Source organism: Labrus mixtus, chromosome 7 (genome assembly GCF_963584025.1).
Source record: "Labrus mixtus chromosome 7, fLabMix1.1, whole genome shotgun sequence".
Taxonomy (NCBI): domain Eukaryota; kingdom Metazoa; phylum Chordata; class Actinopteri; order Labriformes; family Labridae; genus Labrus; species Labrus mixtus.
Genome location: NC_083618.1, coordinates 21,261,342 through 21,279,467, shown reverse-complemented (window position 1 = coordinate 21,279,467; position 18,126 = coordinate 21,261,342). Strand labels below are relative to the sequence as shown.

Here is an 18,126-nt window from a genome sequence, read left to right as displayed (position 1 = left end):
TATTATTTAATTTGGGACCGCACCAACAAACAAAAAAAAGGAATTCACCAAAGAGTACATGGTGTACAAAATAAAATTAGGACACAGCATCAGTCTGGACTACACTGCCTCTGGGAGAGCACTCATACTGATTCAGGCTTCTTTTTTAATTAATTTGTGCACATGGCTTCTTGGACAACTGAGCGACTGAAACAGAATACCTCTGATGGACACACTGGAGGGACTACTACTCCCAGCATGCCTTAAGCAGCATGTGTTGGAGGATCCTGGATTAACAGCGAGAAGATGGATGGTTGTATGGTGTTTTCCCACTGTTACTGTGTGTATCTCTGCAGTACAGACCCCCTCCTGCACATGTCGATGCTTCATGAGGAGTTTCAGTCGGAGAGGAAGATATCCAGAGGGACACCACTGCGTCTGATTGGCTGATGACCCTTAAAAGGCCACCAATCAGACACCATCTTTACTGTGTGACTGCCTGTGTTTCCCTCTTCGTCTCTGAATGCACTGTGTCAGCCTGCGCATATTTTTCTGTTTGCAGAGCTGGATGCATGCAAGAGTGTGTGTGTGCGTGTGTCTGTATGTGTGTGCAGGATGCTAAAATCTGGAGCTGTGGAGAAGGGGGAGGGGCAATGCAACGGACGATGAAGAAATAGATGAAAAAAGGAAGAAAAAGAGGAATATAGAAGAGAAGAAGGGAGGAGGACGGATGCTGAGGAGAGAGCGAAAGTGAAAAGAGCACTGAGGAGAGGTAGACGGAGAGAGTGAGGAGGAGGAGGAGGAGGAGGAAGGAGACGATCTGCTGGAGGAAGCAGCAGCATCGGTGATTTTCTTGGGAAGCAAGGCGGCTATCCTCTGTTGCCGTGACGATGGGGTGCTGGCTCTCTGGACCATGGATGGGAGACCAAACGGTGAGCATCCAAAAACCCTGCCTCAAAGTAATGCTGTGTGTGTTTTATGGTGTCTCGTCGGAATAAGATGGAGATGAGCTGTGCACGTCCTGTTCAGGTGTGTGTGTGTGTGTGTGTGTGTGTGTGTGTGTGTGTGTGTGTGTAAGATACAGATGCAAATTGGCATTGTTTTAAGATTTCTACAGGACCATTTGTTTGTGTGTGTTTAGATAATTGACCTAATTTATGGGATTAAATCTCAAACACTTGAAATAGTTTTTTTACTCAATAAGATTAATTTTGTGTAATTTTATGTTTTCTGCAAGAAGGATCTTCATGTTCGTCATCTCCATCAGCTGCAGCCTCACACTCGTTCTCCTACCATCCTGTTTCCACACACAGGTGCCATTTTGTGCATCTCAACTCATACTGCGAGTGTGCATAGTGGGTGTGTGTGTGCGTGTGTGCATGTGCGTGTTTGGTTGAATGTAGCAGAGGGTGACTCATGGTTGTGATGTGCAGGAGTTAACAATACTGTTCATGCGTCTAATTCGATGGCTGCTGAGCTGCATGTGTGTGTGTGTGAGAGTGTGTGCGTGTGTGCGTGCGTGTGTGTGAAGTAGGCTGTGGTTTATGTTTGCTCGTAGGTGTTAACCCTTTAGTCCAAACATGAACACCGTGTCCACATTCGTCACATTTGATGTAAAATCACCAAAATTAGACTGTTTGTCATAATGGGATAAATTCACCATCTGTCTACAAAACAGTGCGTTGTGACCCAGTTGCATAATGTCGACTATTCCAGAGTTATCGTCTGGAGTGTAAAAACATACAGACTAGATGAAGTGCGGTTAAAATGGAAGCCTGACGACTAACATTTCATTAGTGTTGACGCTGTCTTTCCACAGAGTAAGGTTTGATTTTGGCATTCCTCTGGTGATTGAGTTTGTTACCTGAACCTACATATTTTAAGGAAAAGACTGAGATATGTTACCTTAAAGCCCCTGATGTGGGTCAAATTCCCCAAAAAGTGGTTCCTACATTTCCCACAATGCAACCGCATTGCATCTTGTGATTAAAACCTCACAACCTGGCAAGCATCAAAATTCTTTAGAACTTACCATTTCCAGTTTGTAACAGGCTTTTTTGATAATTCATACGTTCGTTGTTCATTTGTCACCTTCAAGCTGATGACATAGGGTCATTTTTTTCTGCCACAGAAGACTTTTGACTTCAATTTGCAGAGGAGGTCCAGCGCCTCTGCTAACTACATGTAAACTTGTGTTCATGTAGGAGTGATGTGTTCATCACTGGTCGACCAAGGATGTTCTTGGATTTGGTGCATTAAGTCATTGATTTGTAACGTTAAACAAGCGACCAATGAATGACTGAATCTGGACTATCTTACATGGACCAACTCTAACGAGGCATACTGTAGATCTGCAAGATGACACTTTAGCATATTGTTAGTAATAGGAGACCATTTTATCAGTTATGTTAATATAGAATTAATAAACAGACTTTCCTTAGAAAATACATTGTGTCTATGTGACATTGAGTTACAGATGTGCTCAGAATAACCAGATGCTTTCATATGGTCAGAAAAAAAAATTAATGTTTGCAAAGCAATATTTTTTGACCAATGTTGAATCAGTTGAACATTTTTATAAGACCACAGAGACTGAAACTTCTGTTTGCTATTTAACCTCTTTAAACCAAGCTTTATATTCTGTCTTTCAGTCATCATAACCAAATCATGAGACAATGTTACCAACTACCTGTTGTTAGAAAGCGAAGCGTCTACAAACTAAAGAATGGGAATGTGTTAACTTCAATCCATTTAAACGTAAAATTTGTTCAAAGTAACATGAGATGGAAAATGGTGCTTTACTACAGATGACTTGTTCTTATTACTAAATTTCTGAATGGATTCAAAACGTCCAATAATAAATGTTTCAAATCATACTTCTTACGTCCAAAGTAAATATTCACCATCTGCCAGCAAAGCAAACCTGCTGCTAGTTTTCTTGTTCAGGTCATCCTTTCCACCTTCCTTGTGACATTGATGCAGCAGCAGGGGGGTGTACGACGGTCCTAGCTTGTCAGTCGCACTGGTAAAGGTAGCTAGCTCTCAGCGTCGGTAATGTATGATTATAGCTACGGTCTGAACTGTCATCCCGTCCTGTTTCAATGAAAGCAAGCATGAAGCCAAAGTGGATTCTACAATCCCTCGGGTGGGGGAAGTTTGACCTGATGTAGTCAATATGAAGGTCTGCTTAAGAAAGTAGAAAAAATCAAATGCCCGAGCTCACATCACGTCACCACCACCCAGGGTTGAAAAAAGTGGAAAAATGGCTGACAACTGCTGACAGACACACACGGCATTACTTTACCGATCTGCAGCCAATTCTGAACGGCCAATTCAAATTAAATGATCCATCGTCTGTTTAAAAAAAAACAACTTTAATCCTACAGCGTCCCAAACCATTCTTGGGGACGCTACCTCTAGATTTATGACCACGCAATTTTTTCACTGGCAAGTTCCTGATGATAACTTAATTAGCTGTTTTAAGGCCACAATTTGTTGTCATATAGAAGTATTTTTCAAGTTCAGCATAAACAAAATGTATTTTAGGTTTTCCTCTTCGTATTTAAGCAAATGTAATCAGCTGATCATGAGCATTATGTTACAAATATCAAGCTTTTTAATGTCAAATAATAAAGTGCTCAGCAGCTTGGAGTTGATCCTCAGATAGGCAACCCTCAGTTTGAAACAAATCGTGACCCAAATAATCAAAATTGTGAGATATCAAAAGATTCATTCCCCTTCTTGTTGTCTTAATTGGTACGATCAGTTAAGCTAGGCTAACTCAGCTGGAAGAGCGTTCGGGGTCTATTCATGACTGAATCTGTATTCTCATGGGATTATTGCCCTTTGCTGCCATCATCTACAATTTTTCTCGCATTATTCATTAAAAGGTGCATGGTGAATTTAATAATCTTAATGTCTCTGGGTCTTTGCATGGCTCCTGTTGAGAATTCAAGAACCGATAATGAGAATGAGGTCAGAGGGGACTTCAGGCTAAAATGAGGCTAATTAACAGTAAATGCATCTGTTCTCTAAAGTTAGCCTTCACTGTTGTTTTAAACATACAGTACATCTGATATAATCTAGCCCAGTGGTTCCCAAAGTGGGGGAGACACTGGTAGAGGGGTCGCGAGGTGCCTTCCAAAAACAAATGCAAATTTGAAAGGACTTAAATTGCATATTTTACCCATTATTGTAAAAATAGTCCTTAAGTGAGATTTGTGCTGGAATGAAAGTAAAATAATCTGACTGTGACAATGTTGGTACTGTATGTGCTCTTTGTCAATAAAAATGCTCACAGACACACTGAAATAATATAATTATTTTAAAGCTGCGGTGTTCTTTAGTTTTGTTGTTATGGATAGGCCTATTGGCCTATTAGTGCGGGCTGATGTGCGCAACGTTCAATGTTTTAGCCATTTCCAGGAACAGAGGGGATCCCCAGTATGTTGCATTATTATTTTGGGGTACGGGATAAAAAGTTCGGCGACCCTGGATATTACTGTAACCAGCGATTTAATTTTACAAGTTTATTTAGGATTAACGATAGCAGTCTTTTTGGTGATGACTAGTGAAGTCCTTGTTTAATTCCATCAGTAAGGTTTGTTCTGCTGCTGAGAAAAACAGCTCTCCTTTGACTTTTTTACGACTTAGCTCAGTCCTTTCAAAAGATAAAGAATGTAGAAATTATACCCATATGGCTGACTTCAACGTGAGTCCAACAAGACGATGCGTATCAGCCCAGAGTGTGTGATTTTGCACGCTTGTATCTGATCTACTTTTCACCTGTCTGTCTGTCTCAGTTGAATGGGCGGAGTCTAGCACACCTGAGCCAGCGGGATGCTCTGAGGATCTTGGCAGCCAGTCAGCGTCCAATCACACTGCAGATCAAGGGTCAGAGGGGGTGTGGCACTGAGGCAGACAGGGGGGCCTGGGAGACCCTGCCTCTTAACCTGCAGCATCTCAACCTGCCCCTCCCACCAATGGGGCCGGGGATGAATGCGTCCAGCCCCACCTACCAAGACAGGTACAAACACACAGAAAGACAGTTTGTCAGTATGTGTACCAGTTTTCCTTTGTATGAGTTCAAAACACAAAACATTTTTTTTTCCATTTTTGATGATGACATAAAATTTCCCTTTTATTCGTTTTCAAATTAAGTAAAATAAAAAAAAGGATGAGACAGAAAAGTATGGTCTGTCACTCAACAGTTTGGTTTCCAGATTTGCAGCTTATCTCAGAATTCTGTTTAGTGATGAGGAAAGTGATATACTGTTAAATAATTTAAGATACCCTCTCATATTTCAGGGCTGCATGACATTCATTTTGTCATTGCAAGGGTTCATGAATTTTTATCAGCCCAGCACTAATGCTGCATGGAGTCTTTTCCTCTAGTGCACATTTGAAAATGTGTTGCCTATGCAGAAACATATTGTGTGTGGAGGGCCTCTGGTTTAGTTTTGCATCAGGGTTTAAAAACACATTTCAGGTATAAAATGTCTAAATTTTTTTTTTTTGTTTGTATGTCAGACATTTTTACGGCCACCTGGCTTTGCCACAAGATCACTGTGAAGGAGGACGGTACGGCTACCTGTCCAGCTCGCCACGGGACACTGTGGACATGGTCCATCAGGTGACACAACAGAAACACACAAAAAATGGGCACAAACATACACACACACACACGCAGTTCACAATTGAACTGCATCAAATTACTTGTTTCACACTCCATCAGACGGTCTCTACCATCGTTAAAGCAGGAGTCTTTGGAGATCCATGTATTCATGAAATTAAGCTCAGTAGTCTTACGGATTGTTGGAGAGAACAGACTAGACTAACATTATATACGCTGCGTTAAACAATCATGACCCAGTAGAGTGTCTGGATGCAAAAAAGTTCGGGTAATTACACATATTTTTGCCATCGTCATTTAACATCCTGCAGAGCTTGCAAGCATACACATACATTACAAAAGGGCTTTTGCATTCGCCGTTTAGTACAAAACTGAAACACACAAAAACCTGTAATTGATAACAAACAAACTACTCATAATACAATTGTGTTGTTTTTAATTGTCTTTTCTCTCATCGTTATCCCCCAGGATCCAGAGCTGACTGGTCGTGGACCTAATGGACAGAACTGCCTGATGGGATGTTGCAATACAAACTTAGAAGAACCTAATGGCTTCCACAGTCAGGTATCCAAAAAAGAGTGCTGTGTATCATATAAGAGCTGAAAAATTGTGAGCTGAAAATGTTTTTAAAAATGTATTGTGACCTTCAAATGTTCCTCATTCATTAAGGCTATCTCTATCCTAGTGACGTTGATTGTGTCATTGAAGACTCAAGTGCAGATCTGTATGAAAAGAATTAGGCTAGGATTTGAAATACCTTTTTTTCCCAGTATCCTTGAGATTCTTAATATTTTTACTGTCAAAATATCTCAGGAGCAGACTAAACCCAACACTGAACTGATCCCACATACAAGCATTGTCTCTGTATCCAAAGCTTGATACATATTAGCTCCTGTGCCATTGAGCTGCAATGGTGTTAAAAAAAACAAACTAAAAACACATCAATGAGTCACACTGTTTAACTGATTTTCTCTTACAACTCTGAACGCACAAACTGTTGTTTGTTTTGACTCATCCCACACACTCAGTCCTACTTCCAGAAATACTGAAACACCAAATTTGGATTTATCTGCAGCTGAATATAGCCACATACAGATGCACTATTTCCTCCGGGTTAAGTTTTCTTACCGCTGTAGTGACCAGCTGTTTTATGAAACCACTATTCATTACTTTTCAAAGATGCTTGAATAATTGTATTTGTGAGCTGTTTTTTCAGAGTTAGATGGTTTAGTAAGACATACTTTTGTCTCTGGCCTACTGCATGGTTGTCCAATGTCAACTAGAGTCCCCTCTATTGGCTTTCTTTGGTATTGGACAGTACCTAAAATTCTACTGAGAGATGCTGTCAAAACCTTGCAGACTACTGATTTGTAGAGAATCAAAGTTAGAATCATTACTTGTGTGACATTGGACATCGTTCAAGAGCCATCAAGACAATCCCCAAAACAGTCAGGCCTACCATCAGTAGTGATCATAATAATTAACTTCACTGAGATTTTTAAAACCGGCTGTATTGATAAATTGGCAAAGGCAGAAGAAGATTAAGACAATGATGTGGCGGACGATAAGGTAAGAATCCTGCCTACATTAAAGGATTCTATCTGAAGTGAAAAACAGATCTAAGAATAGTACTCGGCAGCTTAAACAAGTCCAGTGAGGCTGGGCCACATCATACAGGCACAACACAGGGATGGTTTTAGCGCACAATCATTAGGGCAGAATGTACTAAGGTCCTACACACAGATAGAAACTTGAGTATGCAGTTTATTTATAGTATTCTGATGAAGATATTAGTTGGAATGACCTTGGGACTATGAATGCTTGTTGTTGCAGACGGACGACGAGGACTTCATGCTTGAGAAGCCTCTGGGCTTCATGCCCCTCCATCATGAGCTTGACAGCGGTCTGGGCTGGACTGATGGCTCCCTCCACCAGGGGGACCTCTCAGGACTGGAGACAGAGGAGGGAGGCCTGGAGGACTGTCATTCTCATGGGGCCCTTGCCCCAGGGGGTTGTGGGGGCTATGGAGGTGGCTCTCCATCCTCTGAGTCTTTTATCTCCTCGGAGCTTAGCGACTCTGGCTTCTACAGTGTGAGCACTGGGGAGTTCAGGCACTTCCAGAGGCTGCTGGAGAAGCGAATGCGGCTGTACAATGCTAGGCTGCAACACCAGGGCGAACCCTGTGAGAGGCGAGAGCGGCGGGATAGCTGCCCCAAGAGCCACCGCGAGCTGCTGGAGGCTATCCCTGAGGCGCTCACCATGCAGCCTCAGTGTCCACGCCTGCAGCTCGGGATGGAGGAGACTGCTGAACCTGTCATGGACCTTCCACCTCGGGGACTTTTCAGGTAGCAACTGGTAGACTAAATGCTGTTCAATTATAGTCTAGGTGTAATTTGAAAAAAATTATATCTGGAGCTTGTTTCTAAAAGATTAAGTTAAAGGTATACCTGTATAACCTATTTGTTAGATTAGAAGTAAAGGGCTGGTTTCATAAGGTCAAACTTCAAACATCTATGTTCCCAAACATGTTTTAGTTCCGCTGACTGATTTCACTGTTCCAACTTTCCAGGGTTTCATCGGTCCAGTTCAATAAAGCTGATAGGCCCTGTCTGAACCGTCACAGCTCCAGCAGTGGAGCCCTCTTTAACCCCTCCCATGCTGCAGTCTCAAGGATGACAGCTCCAATCCTCTCCACCTGCAGTACCCCCTCTAGCCATCGGAGATCCCTAGTTCCCATGCAGCAGCACCACCAGGGCTCCAGCTCAGTGGGGATGTTGAGGAGAAGCCGCACACTTCACCATCGCCCTCCTCCTCAGGAGTATCGTCGCAGGGCCAGCCACCCAGCCTCCCCCTCGTACTGTGCAGCAACCATGCACCATTGTGGGGGTGTTGCTCCATGCAACGTAATGCCGCTAGGCCTGCCAGAGGAAGGCGAGCTAAGGGTAGGTATGATTACTTCCCACCCAACTAGCTTGGCTGTCTCTCCCCAACAACATCCCTCAGCTCTGGGGCATATCAGGGGTACCAACATCCATGAGAGATGCTATGAGCAAAACAGCCAGATCCCTCACCATGACTACTGGCACTCCCAAGAAAGACACATGATGCCTGAACCATTGTTAACAGAAAGGGACAGAGAGATCGAGAGGGAAATGGAACAGAAAAGGCAAATGCAAAAGGAGAAAGAGCTGGAGAGGGAGAGGGAGGCTCAGATACAGGAAGAGATGGATAGAGAGAGGCAGCAGGAGCTGGGGAGGACCATTGCCAGAGATCAGCAGCACTTGCAGAGTTTGATTCACCCTCCTCAGGCTGGAGATGTCAATGACACCTGGCCGAAACCTGCAAACCGTCAGTCCCAGGGGGCTGGTGGAGGAAGGGGGCTATATAGCACCCTGGAAGGCCACACAGGAGTTAACTGTGCTGCTGGATGGGATGCAAAGAAAGGACACATTAACGCAAGTTCGAGCCCTAATCCCAATTCTGGTATGCAGCCTAAAACTGATCTTAGCTCCAAACATAGCACAACCTCAAGGATCTCCAGGAGCCAGCTCCTGAGAGACCGAGCATCCCAGCTGGCAGATGAACGCAGCGGGATGAGCACAGATGAGGAGACCAACACTGACATGCTGATGGGTCGATACTGGAGTCGAACGGAAAGGAGGGAACATTTCCTTTTGGCCCGTGAGCAGAGGCAGCAGCAGCAGCTGCAAGCTAGAGGAGTGACTTTACGAGATTCAATCAGCAGGGGAGGGGCCATCACAGGAGGGGGAGGAGCTTCTGCTGGAGATGGAGGTATGCTTGACAGTAGAGTAGGCGGAGTTTTTACTGATGGGCGATGCAACACTGTTCTGGAAATGAGTCAGAGGAAGCTGAGTCGTCTGAGGAACAGGAAGCTATTGGATGACTGGACAACAGTAGAGGAGCTCCTGACTCACGGGACCAGGCTTGATAACCATGATGACATGCTGTGTCCCAGCTCCCTGCTGACAGTCACCACCGTCTAACTGCATGGGCATCACGTCAAACAGTAACACTGTGTGCAAGTGTGTGTGATATTACGCTAACAATACATTTTCAGTAAGTCATGTTGTTCTGTCTTTGCCAGATTCACATAATGAGATAGATATTAGTTAGAGTGGAGTAAAGAAATGGGTCCAGGACATGTTTAGCCTGGGTTAACACAAAGAAGAGGACCTTGTCCAATCATATGAGGGAAAAACTCCAGAGCTGATCAAAATAAAAATAATTACCTTGATTTGTGGAACTCTGATTTGGTCTTTAAAGAACAACTTCAATGCAAAATAAAGATTAGTTCTGCAGCTGCAAAGCCTCAAAAGAATGACACATTTTGTTCATAAACAAACTAAAGTCCAAATTGTACTTTATTCATGGCTAGCTGAATTTTTCTGCATATTCTAAGAGATAAAATGTTCATCTTCTGAAATACACGCAGATCCATCAGTGAGCATTTTTAGCCATCCTCACAATTTCTGAGAATTGACTTTGAGATTGCTCACACCTACAGGACAATCAGCAGCTTTTAACCTCCATCCTGCTGCCCTCGTCTGCTTTGGAGTAAAATGTTAAATTATCCAACAAAAACAGGGTCCTCAAAATTTCTGCATCTGAAGGGCGAAGACTAATATCCACCTTTTCAAGTGACTCTAGGAAGGACAGAGAACATGATGATTTATGAAAATGTTTGACTGTTCCTTTAATGAATGTGCGTACGAGAGCAAACCTCACTGTTTTCGCTGTTCTCACCTCAACTGATAGCTTTATGTGTGGGTGTGTCAACACTGTACAGCACTCCGGACACAATGTGTCAGTGCATGACGCTTGTAATGACAAACAACCGAACAAGGTCAGATGAGCGCCTGTGTTTGAATCATGTGGTTCATGCTACATCATATGCTACAATTCCCCCCCCCCCACAAAGTCTTTATCAAAATTACAAACAATCCTTAAAAAAAAAGACCATGAGATTTCGGGGAGCAATACCGTTCTGCGTGATTTACCAGGCTGTGCACTAATGATAAAGTACTACTTTTACATCAGGGCCACAGAACACATCAACTGTAGCACTGAGGACAATGATAACTTAGATTTGATACCAAATCATGAACAGTTTTTTTTATAGGAACACTGTTTACAGTTTACGTATTGATTGGTGAGAGCAATGGTGGGGAGAAATGTGCCATGGGGATTTGCAGAGGATTTCAACCATTACCTTCCTCTGTGTTTCTGGAGGATATTATGCCACATTCACGTCATATCTTTCAGACCGTACTTGTGTGCAGCCACAGCTATTACACAAGCCCAGACTAACCTGCTAGATTTAATTAGAAACAGAAGTTTTTAGGTTTTTAGATCAGACAGCAACAATGTGTCTCACTAGCTGTAATGAATTAGGAAATATTGATAATATGGCTAAGAAATGTCAAGGTCCCCATTGGCAGTTACATCAAAATAATAGCGACTTTTACTACTAGTACTGTTGAATTGGATATAGAAAGGATACATACATGTAAGAAGTAAATAGCCCAATCAAACTTAACATTTCTATTTGCTCTTCTGAACACATTCTGCTATTTGAGATTGGAATTGACCTGTCTTTATTTAGGGCACAAGTTCCTAATTTAATGCACTTCTCTGCCGGCAAAACATCAGTCGAGAATATCTAGTTTGGGCTACTGTACCATAGTTATGATATTAGTTATCTGAACTTGCTTTGGGAGTGTCAACCTTCTCTATTTTCAACCACATCCTACTCTTTGAAGCCATTTGATGAGATCAGAGTAGATTAAAGTGCAACTTGATTCGAGGGTCTAACCAAATTGCAGAAAACGAACATAGCTGCAAGGCAACACAGCTGCAGCAGCTGGTTGTCTGAAATCACCATCATGTGATTCTTAAAATAAGAGGTTTTTCTTTTCTTTCTCGTTCTTACTTTTCTACTGATATGGCGTGAATGCAGCATAAGATTTTAGGCCCCTCATGGTCCGTGGCTTCCTGTTCCTGCATCTGTGTTTACTCTTGGCAGGATGTTTACAAGTCTACCTATCCAGGTAACAGCTTATGCATGTTTATTGAAATCAAATGTGATGCATCGACTGTGCACCTCAAGTCAATTTGTCCAGACTGCTGCAGCATCTATAGAGCTGGGAAGGAGAGAGAGCTTTAGTCAGTGTTGTTGACTTTCCACTGAAAGCTGACACAGTGCGTGAGTAAATCTGAAATCTATTGATTTCAGGTCTGCAGTTTGGGAAAATGTGCAATAATACCTCAAGCTAGTTTTAATATGATAATGACAGAGTTCTGTGCACTGCCTGTCATGTTTCCATTGAATGCAGTTACTCGTTTTAAAACACAGATGCACAAAAGTCACGAGTCGGTGCACATCATCCTAGAGTCTACGGAAAGCGCAAAGGTCATGTAGATATCCCCATTATTTCTTTCCATTGTTTTCCATTAGAGGGACCTAAAAGAACAACTTTTTGCACATAATCTTTTGATACAAAAAGTTTTCCCTACCTTTCTGTACCAGGGACGGAGGCCAGTTGAACGACTGTAGATAGAACGACAGTGTGTATCGATGTTTTCTTTATGAACTATCATAGTGATTTATGGAGGAAAAAAAATCTGTTTATCGTCATTGTGTTGGACATATTTAAATATTTTTCTTGTGATGGTTACAAAACTAATGTGAAAAGTTTTTATGATCTTTAGAATCTTTAAAATCTAGTTGATTTACTTAGGAGCTGGTGAAACTTTAATTTACCATTTTTTAAAGAGTGGACACAAAATGTGAATATTATCGTCTCTTTCAATGGCTAAATTGAAATTTACTGTTGTTTTGTGTCATTATGACATGTACATATTGATTTTGTCAGAAGGTTCAGACGAGGTTGGACTTGCAACAGTATCAGGACACGCTGATTCCATCAGACGCCTCCAGTGGTTTATCATGTGATTCTGTGGGTTTATAGCTGTGTTATGGAGGCTGTATATACAGCACAGAGATTTACATTTGTAGTATTAGTACATTATCACTCACAATATTGTTACAATTCATGGGAAGTGACTCAGATTGTATTGAATGTTAAATGTGGCATCCATGAATTATTACACTGACACTCTAATGCTCTAAACACGACGATAATCTGGAAAACCATCTTGTTTTGTTCTTTCTCCAGGGTCAGATATATCAAATGGATATCACTTCATCTCTGTGTCCCGGACAGAGATGCTTCTAGGATGTGTTTACAATGCAATAAGTACTGTGAGCTAGATTCTAATGTCAGCACACTAACATGCTCAAAATGACAATGTCAGCAGACTCATATTAAACAGACAAGATTCTCTGGTAAGGTTTAATTTACTTTGTTGAACTGAAAACAAAGTGTCATGAATATATTACGAGTTCTTCTGGTATTGGGTCATAAAGCAACATTTTTACAAAATTAATTTTCACCTGATGATGGTGCTGGTTGAAATGTTAGAATTTATCCCAAGGTCACCTTGTCCAAACATATTTTTGCAGACATACATGGAAACGTTTGTAAAAATGTCAGTCAGGAGAAGGTAAAACAATGACAAAACACTTGCAGATTTGTATTAATTTACATGTTGTATCATCATCATCAATCCAACATTTTGTTACCTGCTTCTAAAATGAGTCCAAAATGAAGGAAGCTGACAGATGGAATTTCTCTGTGGCATTACAGAAATTGCATCAGAAATACAAGACATTTTAAGACGTCTTGGTAGGATTAGAATAGGGGAAAGTAATATAATTAAAAGTGGCAGAATTAGCTCTTAGTCCTGGCATTCTTGCCAACTTTCCAACTGTAATTAGATAATAGGACAATCATTCAGACCAGACATTGTTCATTGACATTCACATTTCTTTTACTAGACCAAGCCAAATGTCTGCTTTGAAAAATGTCCATAGAGAGCCAAAGTGAAATGCGAAGAGGCATAATGCCCTGGGCACGACGCAATCTCACATTTCACCAACTATTGTCTGGTGACAATTTTTAATTTCATTAGCTTGTTTAATTGATCTACACTGACATGCAAAATGGAGTCAGTAGACATTAGCCAAAGATGTCTTCCCTCAACTCCAACTCCATTTCTGCATCTCAAATTGCTCATAGGACTGTAATAATGACCAGTACCACAGAGATACATTCTTGGCTGTGTTAGCTATTTCCCAGATATCCACTGGCTAATGCCCTGAAATATCGGCCGTCGCCCCTTGAGGCTACAGAGCTGTCCGGTCATTGCTGAGGGGTTCCCAGATTGAACATGTAAGTTGCAGTCATCTTGATTGGCTTGAATGCAATGTTTGGCTTTGTGCTCATTTTCCCACATTAACATTTCTGGAATAAGGAAATAAATCAGTGATGGGTGAGTAGTGGTGCTGCTGGGCCTGAGTACCTGCTTTGTTTGTCCTGCACACAGAAAGATTAAACTGATATCCATCTTTTAAACTCACCCTGGAGAAAACAGAGAATATGATGATTTACAGAAATGCTTGTTTGTTGAAAACACTTGGAATCAGAAGTGAAATCAAACCTCAACCCGGTTTGTTTCCACTTTTATTCCTCTCTCGGCTGTGACTCAAACGTTCTGAATAATGGATGACGAAGAAAGATTTTTTTTTTTCCTTCTCACCCGCCCCCTTCACTCTCTTTGCTTACGTTACACAAGGACACAGAGAGCTGAAAATAGTGCTGCTGCCTGTCCTCATGTGATGTGAAATTAAAAGCACACTGGAGCGGAGACACTTGCTGCTGGGGAATTCTACACTAGATATCAGTCCATCTGACAATCCCTCCATCCAGCCTGCAACACAACCTCCATCTGTCTGTGCAAGGGTACTTTTCACGACGGCAAGCTTTTTGGAATATGATGATGTATATGTGATTGTAATAAAGAGATTTTAATTAGCTATTAAAACATGGTTTTGTGTTGTCATTGATACATTTGAATGAATGAAACCCTTATTGCCCCTAGGGGAATTTGCCTTCCACCGGGAGCATAAAATACTATACAAACAAACATTTACAGGACAGCACATAAAAAAACACATAAAAACACATTAAAGCATCACATGATTAAATTAGGGATTTCAGTAACAAGTTAATTAAAGTGAGTGCCGAGTTCATACTGTATAATCAGAGCTTATTAAGCAGCTGAATCCTGTGCGGTACAAAGGATGTAATGCCTCTTTTAGTCCTCATCCTGGGCGTTCTGTACCAGCGCCCTGAAGTCAAGAGTTCATAATGCGACTAAAGGGGGTGCAGGCTGACATTTCATTGAATGTAACTGGGCACAAGATCTCTACTCTGATGGGTTTAACAAGGAATATGTTGGATACAGTATGTAGTATGTTGTGATGTATAAAAAAGTGGATATATGTCATTAACAGAGCTACATTAAAACCTCAACACCAAGATATCTTAATACATTTCTTAAAGATTTAGTACCTTTAAAGTCGTTTTATTTCCCAGTGAGGTTTTGTATTTGTCATGTAGTCATGAAATAATGCTATGAGGTTTCTGTTACACGCTTTGATTAGACTACAGTGTGTTTTGTAGGAATCTACGACCTGTTTTGTCCAACGTGAAGCGTCTTAAATGTATGTAGCTCATGCAGCCTTGGTACATATATGAAAGCAAAAATCAGTTTTAATAATGTCACTGTCTTCCTTTTTTAACTGAGATTATTTGTCTAAATCATCATTTACTCCTTCGATTAAGATAAGGTTAAGCAAACACACAGTTATTGTATATACACATACATCTATGTTTGGTATAAAATGAAACAATAATTCTTGTTTGTGCTTCACACTTCTATTGTTCCTCCAGTGAAAAAGCAGAGTGTAGGAAAGCAGAGGAAACTCTAGACCTTTGATATAAAAAGATGTCCATGTGAAGGTAACATGGATTCCAAATAAACCTCCACAACTTAACAACTGACATTTTTAACTTGTCTTCGTATTGAAACATCCTTAACTAAAATACACTATTGCAATTTGGACTAAAATGGACTTTTGCAACTGCTTTATCAGGTCACAGTAACACTAACACCTGAAGCACGATAGTCTCCCAAGTGAGTGCAGGTTGATGAGCATGTGCGAGTCATTGATCCCAGCAGCAGATTTGATATCTCTTCAGGGTCATCACTTTCCCAGCTGAAAAAGTGGTGACCCCCAACACCAGCATCTGGTCCCCTGATATCTAACCATTGCATTCAAATCAATAAAACCTTCTGGCGTATGTGCTCCTTTGTGAGAAACAAGCTCTCTGATTGGCTGAGACTGTGAGAAACTTCAGTCAGACCTAAACCCACACATTCATATGGAGGTGTGGGACTATAAATAGGAGGGATGAAGCCAGCAGAGATCAGATTCTCTCTACAGAGACCTCTACAGCACAGACATCCAGACATGGCACCTACAATCACTACAGCAATGACCAACTCTCAGGAACATCTGACTCTGACACACAAGGTAAATTCAAGATCCAAGAAAACTGAACCTTTCATTTGAAGATGTCTTCTTACACTAAAATGCTTCTCAGAATAAGTTGACTAATGATTTTTGTTTTTTCTTTCTGCAGCTCAGAAAGCCTCAGGTGGAGAAGTTACGCAGAGAGCGAATCAACAGCAGCATTGAGCAGCTCAAGTCTCTCCTGGGTCCAGAGTTCCTCAAACAAGAGCCAGACTCCAAGCTGGAGAAAGCAGACATCCTGGAGATGACAGTTTGTGTCCTCAGACGACTGCAGCAGCAGAATCAAGCTGTGCACAAAGTCCAGACCAGCAACATCAAAGAGAAGAGTCCAGTCAACAGCGCCCCCTGGAGGCCGTGGTAGACATCTAAAGACTGGAGTCCAGACAAACTGAGACGACCACATTGGTCAAAGACAAATGGACTGAATTCTATGAAATTCTAAAAATGTAATGCTCTGTATGTGCAGAACACTATTTTATTTAAACATTACATTTAAAAAAGAAAACGTAAGAAGCGATATCTCTCGAATCGAGAGAGAGGAAATGGTGTCATGCATGTTGCATGGTCCAAAACAGATTGCATCAGCAGTATTAATATTTGTATACTATACTTACTTGTTTAGGTGATTTGTTCATTGTGAACATGGCTGTTATCGATCATACTGATCAAAACATGTTACTATCCTTTTTTTTATTGACATATTATTGTCATGAAGGAGTTTTAAACTTTAATGTGTTTTTCCTCAAAACTGATCTGTTTTAAGATTCACATATTTATTCATGTTTATATCAGTTTATTTTTTCAAAAATAACTGATTTACTTTTGTCACATGTTCTGTTTAAAGATCCGTGTGTTCTCCTTTAATGTAAAAGGTTTAAATTATCACTTATTCCAGTCACTTACCTATTCAAACTTTAAAAATCACTTGTAAAATTTGACCTGAGGTTCTGATTGCATCCTTCAATATTGTCTTTTCTAAAGACAGTTGTTGTTGCTGTTGTGATGTATCGTCACCTCTAGATGGTGCTGTTTTTAATCAGTGTCAATTTACATTCATGAATAAACAAACACTGGAAACTGCACATTTTCTGTCTTATGAAATTGTTTTTTAGGGTTCAGTGGATAAAGATCTCCTACAATGAGTCACTCAGTTTGAACCTGAACATATACAGTATTTTTTCATCCAAATAATACCTGTGTAAGGGGGCGCATATCACCAAGTGGTTAGATTTCATTCCATGTATGGAGGCTAACGACCTTTCATGCATGTCATTCACAACGCTCTCTTCCAATTTACTGTTCTGTCCACTTTCCCATTCAAGTAAAGGCATAACAGTCCAGGAATAAATAATAATTAAAAAAAACCTGTTAAGTGTGAAGCAAGTAATGTAGTTCAAATAAAAGTTCTTATAGGTGGAGTAATATGAATGTCAATCTTTGATTATCATGGGATAAATAAAGTCATTAAAAAAGAGGGGGAATGCTCACTTCAAAGAAACCTTGTCAGCAACATTATTTTGAAAAACGTTTTCCATTCCACAATAAAAAAGTTTAACATTAACCAGGCTTCTTTTTGAAGCGGTCACTCATTGTCCCTAAAGGCATGCATTATAAGGCACACTTCTATTGTTCCTCCAGTGAAAGCAGGGAAAGGACAAAGTGTGGGAAAGCAGAGGAAGCTCTCTCACAGAGCCCTGTGGGACAATAGATACTGACCTCTGACCTGAAGAGACGTAGATCAAAAGGGACCCTGGCTCCCAGAATTTATTTTTTCCCTAACCTGTTTCTAATGGTATACTGAATTTTAAACTTTCCATTTCCTTAAATTGGGCCTTAGGTGCCTTTATTATTACTAAATAAGTAAAATATGAAAATAATTCTTAAGTTATCGTGCTTCACATTTGGGTTGTTTTCTTTCACTAACATCCAGGGATCACAAATAAATTGTTTAAAAGAAAAACAGGTCTACAGCATAAATGCCACACAGCCAACGGTC

At 40.9% G+C, this 18,126-nt stretch overlaps 4 protein-coding genes across 4 annotated transcripts in view; 2 read left to right on the top strand and 2 right to left on the bottom strand.

Moving 5' to 3' along the window:
* Nucleotides 1-18,126, bottom strand: part of atrip (ATR interacting protein) — a 486,763-nt gene that overhangs the window by 17,136 nt on the left and 451,501 nt on the right. The gene's annotated exons all lie outside the window — the stretch shown is intronic.
* LOC132976955 (CMP-N-acetylneuraminate-beta-galactosamide-alpha-2,3-sialyltransferase 2-like) overlaps nucleotides 1-18,126 on the bottom strand; it is a 259,673-nt gene that overhangs the window by 115,943 nt on the left and 125,604 nt on the right. The gene's annotated exons all lie outside the window — the stretch shown is intronic.
* On the top strand, nucleotides 444-14,575 carry LOC132976933 (uncharacterized). The gene is made up of 6 exons (XM_061041208.1): nucleotides 444-911; nucleotides 4,782-5,005; nucleotides 5,509-5,611; nucleotides 6,080-6,175; nucleotides 7,445-7,956; nucleotides 8,181-14,575. The coding sequence occupies exons 1-6, from the start codon at nucleotides 870-872 to the stop codon at nucleotides 9,613-9,615; spliced, it is 2,412 nt and encodes an 803-aa protein (XP_060897191.1). The 5' UTR covers nucleotides 444-869; the 3' UTR covers nucleotides 9,616-14,575.
* LOC132976932 (transcription factor HES-5-like) lies at nucleotides 15,996-16,491 on the top strand. The gene is made up of 2 exons (XM_061041207.1): nucleotides 15,996-16,130; nucleotides 16,240-16,491. Exons 1-2 carry the CDS (start codon nucleotides 16,008-16,010, stop codon nucleotides 16,489-16,491), a joined length of 375 nt encoding a protein of 124 aa, XP_060897190.1. The 5' UTR covers nucleotides 15,996-16,007.

What these genes read in the sequence shown, in the direction of transcription:
- LOC132976933 (XM_061041208.1), top strand. Translation starts at nt 870, where the DNA reads ATGGGGTGCTGGCTCTCTGGACCATGGATGGGAGACCAAACG. An exon ending in CATGGATGGGAGACCAAACG is followed by an intron (nt 912 to 4,781) that starts GTGAGCATCCAA and finishes TGTCTGTCTCAG; the next exon opens with TTGAATGGGCGGAGTCTAGC. An exon ending in AGCCCCACCTACCAAGACAG is followed by an intron (nt 5,006 to 5,508) that starts GTACAAACACAC and finishes TTTGTATGTCAG; the next exon opens with ACATTTTTACGGCCACCTGG.
- LOC132976932 (XM_061041207.1), top strand. Translation starts at nt 16,008, where the DNA reads ATGAAGCCAGCAGAGATCAGATTCTCTCTACAGAGACCTCTACAGCAC. An exon ending in ATCTGACTCTGACACACAAG is followed by an intron (nt 16,131 to 16,239) that starts GTAAATTCAAGA and finishes TTCTTTCTGCAG; the next exon opens with CTCAGAAAGCCTCAGGTGGA.